We start from the raw sequence: 11530 nt of genomic DNA on the forward strand, positions 1-11530 counted from the left end.
CTGAAATTCCAGCCTTCCTAAACCTTTGAAAGTCCGGGTCTAGGGTGCTTCCGTTGTTTTCTGAAGCTGTGCAAAAAATTCAAACAGTTAAGCCTGGAAAATACAAACCAGTCTTGAGGCTGGCCCTGGTTCATCTGCTCAGAAAGGCAATCGGTGAGAATTATATCCGTATTTAAATGCTCTGCTGAACTAGATCATAGCAAAGGGATCAGAGCAAGCTACTTTTCTGGAAGACTAAAAGGTGCACAGCCGCGACCAGTCTCTGGACATGCTCTTGCAGATGACACTGACCACAGCACAGCAGATACATGGGTGTCAACAGGCCTAGGGCAGGTGTCGCTCCCAGAAACTTTCAGGCAGAGCCATCCTTGATGGATGCTTTGGTGCTTGGAGTAGGGCTTTGTTTCCCCTGCCACAATGTGTACCCTAACCAAATACATTTCCTTAAAGGAAATGTGGGTGGCGGGGAGTGAGTTAAAAGTGTTGGTGGGAACTTGGTTTAGTAGTTCTGTTGATTTTCGGGTTGGAGGGCATGTTTTTAAAGGCTTGATTTTGTAAACCCGGTTTGTGTTGAGTTGCACTTAAGTCTTCCCTCATCCAAGAAAGCGTTACTCAGTGTGAATGAGCACAAGTGGGGCCATGCAGGTACCCAGGATCCACTTAACAGCTGGTATCCCTGAGGCCTGAACCACAGCAGTAGAAAGAAATTCAAGGGACTTCCTGGACTTCCAAGGAGACCTATGATTCCAACCCCGTGATCACTTTGGAGCACAGGCAGTGTTCTTACTCTTTTAGTACCGCCGGATTGGTTCTCACCTGATCCTCTGGTGCTGTTCCAATGTGAGGTTACTGACGACGATGTTACATTTCTTTGAAGCTGTGATCTGTCTTTCACCCGAACAGCATATAAACAATGACCATATACACGGTGAGAAGAAAGAGTTTGTGTGCCGATGGCTGGACTGTTCCCGGGAGCAGAAACCGTTCAAAGCCCAGTATATGCTGGTGGTCCACATGAGGAGACATACAGGGGAAAAGCCACACAAATGCACTGTGAGTAAAGGGGGCTGAGTTCCAGGCTTGGGTGACAGAGCTCGGGCTGTGCAGGGAACAGAGCAGCACAGATGCTGCATTCCCTGATCTCTTGCCCATCAGACGTTTGTTGGAGAAGAGACTACCATGTCTGCTTCATTATCTAGCTCGCCCAGATGACAAGAGCTTTAGCAGAGGGGATTCACTGGATGATTTGGCCCCCTTCCTCAAGTTTAAAGTGCAAAGAAGCCCCAAAAGGCATTATTAAGCACGGCTCAGTTTTCTTAATTATCTAAAAGCAGTTTCTCTTCCAGAGCTGGGTATTATTGCTGGCCACTAGCCTCCTAATGACTTTGCAATGGATTTCTGTCTTACACAACATACACACGTACTGTGCTCTCGTGTAAGAGAAGGTTTATATAATGCTGGAAGCATTTTCACTTGAGCTGTGATGGGGTTTGCCTGGGTAAAATTAAAGTCTAACAAATCAAAATTACATTGGGCAAGGTTATGAAGGCTTGGAAAGTTTCTAAATTTCTGTAGGTCAGCTTTCACAGTTTCCTGCATGTCCAAAAATTAAAATTAATCCAGACTCATTTCTTGTGTGCAGTTTGAAGGTTGTACAAAGGCCTACTCCAGACTAGAAAACTTGAAAACACACTTGAGATCTCACACTGGAGAGAAACCATACGTGTGCGAACATGAAGGCTGCAACAAAGCTTTCTCCAACGCGTCCGACAGGGCCAAGCACCAAAACAGGACTCATTCCAATGAGGTAAGTAAGCACAGCTCAAAAAAAAAAAAAAATTCAGCATCGAACAGATTTGCAATGTGGTTGTAGTGATTTATTACAGAGGACAAGCACAGAGACCCTCAGCAACCTGAAAGGAATATTAGTGCTAGATGGCACCTAGCAGCACAATCATTCCCATGTCATACGGTCCTAGAGAGGCTGCGGGTCGTTTTATTCAGCGTAAGAGAGGTTTGTGGGAGGCGTCTGATGGCAACACACACATTAGCCAGGGACAGATCCTGATTTCCCTGAAAAGCTGGGACGGTTTTTCCCTCCAGAGCTCAGGAGCTGGTCCAGGCCCTGGCGTGCATCCCCTCGCCCGGGTCGGTGGTGACACCTGGCGGCTGCTGAGCTGGAGCTCTCGCCGCATTGTGCAGCCTCCTTTTTGGCTGCTGCACACTATAGAGAAGTCTGCAGGGCTGGGGAAATTTGGCTTGCCTTGTAAGTTCCGAGTTGTGCCTTTTCCTACTTCTCTGGGCTATTTTGCTCTTTCTTTCCATCCTGAAGAGACCACATGGAGTAGGGATGCAGTAGAGAGAATTTGATCTTTCTTGAGAGCCAACTGTGCAGTCACAGCCGTCTCCCAAACTCTCAGTGTAGCTCCTCTTTATTCCTGTGTGTTTCCTGTTACTGCTGCCCCCTCTTTCAGGAATCACTCCATCTTCATGCCTTGTCCATGTTTCATTGCCCCATTTCAGGTTTCACAAGGAGTCACATCATCTCAATCTCACATCTTGCAGCGGACTCTCTCTCCTCTTTGACCTGTCCCTATAGCCCTTCACCTCTAGCCTAAGCCTGGAAGTACTGGAAGGGCAGAGCATACCAGCATGGTGACTGTGTGGTGTGGAAACCATAGCAGCTATATCCATTTCCACAAGGCTGCAGGTCTGTCACAGGCATTCACTAGGGCTGGCAGAATCTCCTGGGAGCATTCATCTTCTTCCAGTGAAAAACTTGACTTTCAAGTGAAAACTTTCCTTCACCATTAATTCACAATAAACGGGCTAATCCTCTTAGGCTAGCAGAGTGCCATGAATCCTGTGGACGGCAGGACCAATCCAGCCCGTCCTTGCTGGATTGGTCCTGCTTTTCTATCTTGATGAAGATAGACCTTGCACGTGTAGAAGAGATCTAACTGACTCATACTTCCATAGCATCTTGAGAAAACCTACTTCAGTAGCTCAGCATTGACTTCAGATTGCTCATGATCTACATTTTTTGTTCCTATTGAAGTCAATGGGAGTTTTTTTCTGCTGATGTCAGCAGAAACAGGCTTAGGCCTTAGACCTGAAGAAGCTACATTTGTCCAAAGGCTCCACGGTGCCGTGTGTAAGCAGACAGAGAACACCTTTGAGGAACTCTGTATGAGGGTCTCTTTTTTTCTTGAGAGCGAGTATAAATAAGACTTAAAAATAGTAGTTTCTTGGAAACAATTCAGTGAATGGTACTTTGTTTCCTGACACAATGAAGCATTTAGGAAGGGCTCAACTCTTCTTTCTAATCCTCTCATAATACAAGTACAATGTCTTTGTTAAATTATAAGACAGTAAATTTACTTTATTCTACATTGCTTAGTGAACTAGAGAAATTTGCAGACAAAGGGATGTGGGATTTAAAAAAAATAAGCGATCAGTTATGCTTGTACCACCACTAGTGCCAGTGCGTGCATAGCTGCAACCTGAAAATGCTTATGGTGCTGTATCCTGTACTTTGACATCGCTCTGGTGATCTGAAGGAGACAGGAAGAAAATGCTTCCTCAGATCACCCTGCCTGAACAAATGTCCCAACGTGTTTTGAAGGTGCTGGTTTGCCTCTGAATGTCAAGGAGAAGGTACTGGGCAAGGTACTGGAAAGAGGGCATCAAACTGCTGAGGACAGTGGGCAGGATAGAAAGCTAGACCAGTCTTAATAAATTGCCATAGCTTTGTTGACTCTTCTGCTGTGCCAGCCAAAGCTGTGCCAGTTCATATCGTGAGACGCTCTGCCCTCTGTAAACTATGCAGCATTGATGGGTACCTTCGAAACCAAGGGGAATTAATAGGTTTGACTGGGTGCAGTCACTGCGGAGACCATAAATTAGGTAACAGATTCACTGTGAAAGCAAATATCTGTGAGACCAGTGGTGCTCCAAGGAGCACTTCAGGAGCCCCGCCTGGAATTAAATCTGATTTAAGTGTTTCTCCTGTCTTGGCAGAAACCATATGTTTGCAAGATACCAGGCTGCACAAAGCGCTACACAGACCCCAGTTCTCTCCGGAAACACGTGAAGACCGTGCATGGCCCGGAGGCACATGTCACCAAGAAGCAGCGGGGAGATATCCACCCGAGGCCTCCACCACCAAGAGACCCAGGCAGCCACTCCCAGACCCGGTCACCAGGCCATCAGACTCAGGGTGCAATTGGTGAGCAGAAGGACCTCAGCAACACTACCTCAAAGCGTGAAGAATGCCTCCAAGTGAAAGCGGTCAAGTCAGAAAAACCAATGGTATGCAATACACCGTGCCGTCCCTTTGACCTCTTGCTTCTTGAAATGCTTGAGCCCGTAAACTCTTGCTTAGAAGATGAGGTTCTGTGAGCTTTTCTTTTGCGTTTACTTTGTAAAATGTGTTTAAAGCCTAAGAAATAGCAAATAAAGAGATTACATCTAGTCTGTGCACTATGCGGTAAGTGCAACATTGGCAACTCTCGCAATAATTGTTTCTCTTAAGGCTCTGTCTTTTGGAATCAGCATATTATGAGAAAATTACAGTTTTCATTTTTAAAAAGGCATTTTTTCCACTTTCGTGTTTACAGAGGAAAGTTAGAGAATGTGAATCCTGCAGGCTTCAAACCAACATGCAAAAAAAACCAAGTCAAAAAGACTAAAATGATCATATTGATGATGATAATTTTTTGAGAACCTGAGGAAACAAACAGATTTTAGAGGTTTGAGGTTATCGGATCGTGGATCAGAATGAAGCTGGATAAATTGACTTCCTTAAGCAGCAGGCAGAGATCTTTTGATAGCATTTGATCCCTACTCTGATGAGACCTTTTACGTTAACGTGATATTTAATTTAACTTGACCAAGCTAACCTAGTTCCAATTTAACTAAATTGTGCTGAATTAAGAGACTCTGCAGGTCTTTTCACTGTTTGCCTTAATGTATTTCGTTGAACCGGTACAGTCTTGAACATTGAAAGGACCTTATTCTGGTTTTTGCCATGGCATCTTAAAGAAAGAAGTTCTTCTTTCATTTGCCTGTATTTCCTGTACCATCCATACTCTTCACAAGGGTAAAAACTAGCAAAGGCAGTCGCTCCATCCTCTGGGTCTATGAGTCATCTGGAGCCAACCCTTGGGGACTACAAATGCGAGCCCTCCAAATTCTGCTTGTATTGTTAATTATGCTGCAAATCAAAGTGATTATTCATCAAAATAAGAGTTGCTGCTACATTGTGCCTAAGGCTTATGCCCAAACTATGGAGTATTAATCCTGAGTTCAGAAACTTTCAAGGGCGCAGAGTTAACTCGTGCTGAAGTCTAAAGGAGATCCTCTGCCGTCTTTGGTGATAACTACCTTAGATTACAAAGGATCAAACCCCCTTCCCTGCTTGCTTAGCTGGGTAAATCTGTAGCATGGCGTGGACAGCTTTAACATGAATAAAATTTGCAGGAGAGGGGTGGGTATTAATGCTGATTGCTTACATAGTGTTAAATATTTGTCACTGAAAAGTATCTTCTAAAAACGATTCTGTATTTCCTGCTTTTCATTGCTTGTATGAATTAAGATATATTTTCTGTTTTTCAACTAATCCGATGTCTTTTCTGTCTAATGCTCTTAAATGTCTTGTTCTAACTTCCTAAGGACAGTGGGTAATAAGGTGAGGGCATTTTAACTTTTCTGCTGTTTTTCTTATTGCGACATTATTTATGGCTTTATTTTAGCTTTCTGCCTTTTGTCCAGTCATTCCTTTATTTAGTAATGTGCAATCCATCAAACTTATTCCCAAATGTAACGTGCTGTGAGCCTTTCGCAACCCTTGACATTGGCTTGTGTTGGCGAAGTGTCTTCACAGATGTCTGTGTACCTTCCCCTCTAGATGAGACATCCATTTTTTTCTGTTTTGCCCATCTAGAAGTGTACATTCCCCATAATACAGTTCTTACTTCTGTAACCTACTTCACTGTGATCTTGACACATGGCTGCAAGAACAGGCCTCTGACCATTATTACTCTTCTTCCGTACGTCATGGAGCTATTATCCAGAAGCGCAAACTCTCTTCTGTATAATAACTGTTATTTCTATTCTTGTCACCAAATATGCTATGGCCAAGATTTGGAAATGAACTTAACTTGGTGTGGCCTCATAAATTCTAAGCATCATCATTCAAGTTAGAAATAATAAAATAGTTATTGCATCTTAATGGACAACTCGGGGGCATGCGAAGCTGCAGTAGTGCCATGAATCTGTGTCTTCATTCACTGATGCTGAAAGTGAGAGCCGTCACTGCTACCTCAGAAATTCCAGCTAGCATTTGTCAGTGAAATGTGCATCAAAATCACAGGTTGGCAGGAAAAAAACCAAGACACAGCAGAAACCCCAAAAGTGAAATACTTGCATGAAACTGTTCTTGGAAGCAAAAGGGTATTGCATGCCCCACCAGTTTGGGATCGCACCTAGAGTGAGATACGACATCCAGAGACTTCTGTCTGTCTTGCTGTCTGTGTTGTCTGTCAGTCTGTCTGTCTGAGTGTTTCAGTTTGTCAGAGAAATTTTCCTATTCTCCTGCAAAAACTTCATTAGTATAAAAAATAAGTCAAGCCCGTGTTTCCACACAGCAAGAATTCGGCTAGAGCTGCAGGGAACACTGCCTGCTAAGAAAGAAGCAGCTATTGCGGCGGGTTTCTGTCTCCGTAGATTAGCAGCCTGTGCTGTGTGCTTACATTCTGAAATTTAAAATCCTCAGTTCTAATGAAATGAAGGATTTGATTCAGTAGGTTATCACCTTCTTGATTTTGGGCGGAGGTGGTATAAGTTAGGGTTACGAGGAGGTATAAGTTAGACCCCATTGCTGCTAAGATCACAGGATGCTGATAATACGAGACAGTATTTTTTGCGCTGAAGCTTTGTCCCTGTTTCATTACACGCCAAAATTTCTGGCCAACCACTGCTTGTAACAATGAGCCTTAAGCTTGGAAAATACTTACATTCTTTAGCCACAAGTTAATTAAAAAAACCCAAATTCCAGTGTTGTCAGAGTCTTGTTTGTTTGTTTGCTTGCTGCAAGCGTAGCAGTGCAAATTAGACCTTGTGACATGGCCGCGTTCTGACTGGTGGAGCTGCAGCTTCCACTGGGAACAGCACATCCCCAGAGCGTGCTCACGAGTCACATGAAGCGATAGAAGCAGTTAGGGAACAACTAAAAAAAATGTCTCATGTAGATCTAATGTATACTACCAACAAGATAATAAAGTGGATTTTAATCTCGAGGTTTGCATTTAAAATCACTATCTAGCAAGCCCCCTCATGAATGGTCACTGTCATCATTTAATGCTAAACTTTTATTTACTTTTGGTTTTCTTTGGCTCCATTTAAACCTGCATTTGCTACAGGGGCTCTTGTTGACATTGTTTGCTTAATCCTCACGTTGTTTTCTTCTTTACTTCAACAGACATCTCAGCCAAGCCCTGGTGGTCAGTCTACATGCAGCAGCGAACAGTCCCCCATCAGCAACTATTCCAACAATGGGATCGAGCTTACTCTGACCGGTGGTGGTAGTGTAGGAGACCTCAGTGTCATCGATGAAACCCCAATCATGGACTCTACCATTTCCACAGCCACCACAGCACTTGGCTTACAGGCCAGGAGGAATATGACAGGGACCAAATGGATGGAGCAAGTGAAATTAGAAAGGTTGAAACAAGTTAATGGAATGCTTCCAAGACTGAACCCCATTCCACCTTCCAAAGCCCCGACCTTGCCACCTCTCATAGGAAATGGTGAGATACACGTGATGGGAGGGATAACACTTTTTGTCCTTGAACCCGTTGCTTGCTAGCTCAATCTTGCAGCCCTTGCAAAAAAGTAGTGCAGCTTAGGAAGCTCAGCAGCTGTGAGAATGCTTTGTAGATTGGTCGCATTCTGTTTATCCATTCGTTAAAAGTTCTACTACCCACCTTGAAAGAAGTCTCATAGTCCCATGTTTTACAGAACAGAGGCCAGCCAGGGAGGCATGCATCCCATTTTAAATATTCACTACAGTTAGACGTTTGGACCCAAGATCATCATTATCCTGTCTTGTTTTGAGGCAAGGCAGGTGAAATAAGTACCTACCAGCTTATTGTATGGAAGTCTTTCAGGTGACGCCTTAGCAAGGCATCCTTTTTGCATAGATCTGTTCTCCTGCCCTTTAAATAAACTATTTCCACACATATAAGTAATGACGTATACAGATACTACTGCTACAACGGGCAGATACCCATGGATGGGAGCAAGGCAAGACTGAACTCTAAAGATCCATGGTTGGTTTTGTACACAGAGCGACTTACTGCCAAAATGTACGTGTGTCCCTGCTGCCTCTGTCTACAGAGTAGACAGGTTTCCGCGCCCCACCCAGCAGGGACAGCCCAGGTTTTCTGAAACCCCTTCGACGGAAACAAGCTATGTAGAATTAAGAAATGTATTTTGTTTACTTAAAACCAAAACACATCAAGGAAACCAGCAAAGATGTTTTGCAGTTGTTAGGAGTTATTTCAAGAAGTCTTAGAAATGACCTTGAATAGCCTCCAATTTGTATATTTTGCCATTCCATGCAAATGCCGGTTCAATTATATTTTGCCTATAAAAAGCTCCCTTACAAATGTGTCCTTCTGGCACATCAGTCAGCATAGCTGCACTGCAGGCTGGAGCACTGCACCAGCTGTTGACAGTTTGTGGCCATGGCCTATAAATTTTGTGCTGGGTTTCACACGGAAATGTTACCCTTGAGTCTCTGAATTAGCTTTTAACCTAAGGTCACGGGTTTTATCCCCAGTTCTTTCAAGAAAGAGCACTGCTAGCGTTTGCTGTGATGATTCAGGCTCTTCTTCTATAGTCCCCTTACTTCTTTACTGGGTGTTTTCCGCAGCAGTCTCTGGGTGATGCCCATCTGTTTAATTGTCAATTTTGTCTCCAGGTACCCAGCCGAACAGCAGCTGCAGTGTAGGAGGATCCATGACTATTTTGCCGAACAGGAATGAACTTTCAAGTACGGACATCACTGTGTTGAACATGCTGAACAGAAGGGACAGCAATACTAGCACAATCAGTTCAGCCTACTTGAGCAGCCGCAGGTCCTCTGGAATCTCACCTTGCTTCTCTAGCCGGAGGTCCAGCGATGCCTCCCAGGCAGAGGGAAGACCGCAGAACGTGAGTGTTGCAGACTCCTATGACCCTATCTCAACAGATGCCTCCCGGCGCTCCAGTGAAGCGAGCCAGTGTGATGACCTGCCAAGTCTTCTCAGCCTCACCCCAGCTCAACAATACAGGCTGAAAGCTAAATATGCAGCAGCTACTGGTGGACCCCCACCAACTCCACTGCCTAACATGGAGAGGATGAGCCTCAAAACAAGGATGGCACTCTTGGGTGACTGCAGGGAGTCTGGAGTATCTCCACTGCCTCCAGTGAATGCCCCTCGAAGATGTAGTGACGGTGGGGCAAATGGTTACAGCAGGAGGCATTTTCTGTCTCACGATGCTCTAGGAAATGGGACGAGGAGAGCCAGCGATCCAGTGAGAATGGCTTCTGACAATCTCTCAGTCCCTAGAGTCCAGCGTTTCAACAGTCTTAATAGCTTTAACCCTCCCGCTTTGCCTCCATCCATGGAAAAGCGCAACCTTGTTCTTCAGAACTACACCCGTTCTGAGGGTGGCGTCTTCCGTGGCTTCAGCTCCCCCTGTCCTCCCAGCATCAGTGAGAACGTCGCCCTGGAGGCTGCTACAATGGAAGCAGGTGGCAGTCTGAATGATGAGGATCTTCTGCCCGATGATGTGGTTCAGTATCTGAATTCCCAGAACCAGGGCATGTACGACCACTTGCTGAACAATGTCCTAGATAGCAACAAAATGCATCACAGCTCAGTGTTAGGAAACAACAACCCCAGCGACTTTGACCAGGCCCCTCCACCGAGCAGTCAGCAGGCAGGTTCCGAGGCAACCAAGAGCGACTTGCCCATTCAGTGGAACGAAGTAAGCTCAGGAAGTTCTGACTTATCTCCTTCGAAGCTGAAATGCAGTCAGCGCTCAGCGGTGCAGGCTCGGGCCTTTGGACTGTATAACAATATGATGGGTCAGCAGCAGAACCTGGAGAGAAGCAACGTGGCCCAGCAGAACGGCTATCAGAACCTGGTGGAGAGCAGCGGTTCTTACGGTTTACAGCAAAACACAGTTCTCGGCAGCGGAGCCGGCAATTCTTTCAGCGTGCAGCCCAATAAGCCTTACAGTGAAAGCATCAGCAGGCAAGCGATGATGCCTGGGGCAATGGACAATTCCTGTGGCATGGCAGTTCAAGGGCAGAAGCTGAGAAGCAGCAACGTGCCAGTGAGTGGGAACCAGCAAAATTTCACCCATCCCATGGCATCCAGCGACCAACCCACCAGTATGGCAAATGGGATGCAGAATGGGAATATGATGGAACAGGAGTATTTGCAAAACCAACCAGTCGGAGGTGGCGTTCATTACCAGGGAGTCAATCAATCCGGTCCAATGATGCTAGGGCAGATTAGTCCTACCTCACAAAACAGCCTGTATCAAGGGCCACAGAGTTGTCCGCCGGTGTCTCACACCATTGGTAGCCAGCCTTCAGGTTTGTCAGTGGCCAAAAGTTACCAGCCGTGTTCTAATTACAGTGGCAACAGACGGCAGAACATGTTGAGAAACAACGTGGCACAACAGCAAGGACATGTAAGTGATGGCAACCAACCGTACAGGGTAAACGCCGTTAAGATGGAGATGCAAGGTCAATCACAGCAGTTCTGCTCTAACGTGCAGAATTTCTCTGGTCAGTTGTATGACCAAACCACGGGCTTTAGCCACCAAGCTATGAAAACAGGTTCGTTCTTTGGTTCGGAAGCTAACTGCCTGCTGCAGGGGACCGCGACTGCAAACTCATCTGAGCTTCTTTCCCCAGGGGCTAACCAAGTGTCGAGCACAGTTGACAGCATTGACAGCAACAGCCTAGAGGGTGTGCAGATTGATTTCGATGCTATCATAGATGATGGGGACCATGTCAGCTTAATTTCGGGAGCCCTGAGCCCGAGTATCATCCAGAATCTCTCCCGCAATTCCTCACGCCTCACCACTCCCCGAGCGTCTCTTACATTCCCAGCTATGCCCATAAGCACAACCAACATGGCTATTGGGGACATGAGCTCTTTGTTGACCTCACTTGCGGAAGAAAGCAAGTTTCTTGCTGTTATGCAATAGACATAAAAAAAAAAAAACCACAACAAAACCCCCATAGGAGATAACAGATGGAAAAAAAAAGACTCGTATTTTTTAGTTGTGTATGTATTTTAGCAATCTCATCTCACCTAAATGGGATGTGTTTCAAGTATATTCCTTTTATGGAATAAGGACTCTGAAAACCCTAAAGTGTTCTAGGGAGAAACTGTCTTCCATTTCAGTTTTGAATCAGTATTGCTACACCCACGCCCCCCCTTTCTCTCTTCTCTCTCTCTCTCCC

General features: G+C 45.3%; 1 protein-coding gene across 1 annotated transcript in view; it reads left to right on the forward strand.

Moving 5' to 3' along the window:
* Positions 1–11275, forward strand: part of GLI3 (GLI family zinc finger 3) — a 91449-nt gene extending 80174 nt beyond the window's left edge. Inside the window, exons 8-12 of the mRNA XM_010137475.1 lie at positions 904–1053; positions 1643–1807; positions 4021–4311; positions 7481–7808; positions 8984–11275. Coding sequence (XP_010135777.1) covers positions 904–1053; positions 1643–1807; positions 4021–4311; positions 7481–7808; positions 8984–11271 — 3222 coding nt within the window. The 3' untranslated portion in view covers positions 11272–11275. The remainder of the gene's footprint in view (positions 1–903; positions 1054–1642; positions 1808–4020; positions 4312–7480; positions 7809–8983) is intronic.
* The last annotated feature ends 255 nt before the right edge of the window (positions 11276–11530 follow it).

The sequence above is a fragment of the Buceros rhinoceros genome, unplaced genomic scaffold, assembly GCF_000710305.1.
Source record: "Buceros rhinoceros silvestris isolate BGI_N320 unplaced genomic scaffold, ASM71030v1 scaffold3336, whole genome shotgun sequence".
Classification (NCBI taxonomy): Eukaryota; Metazoa; Chordata; class Aves; order Bucerotiformes; family Bucerotidae; genus Buceros; species Buceros rhinoceros.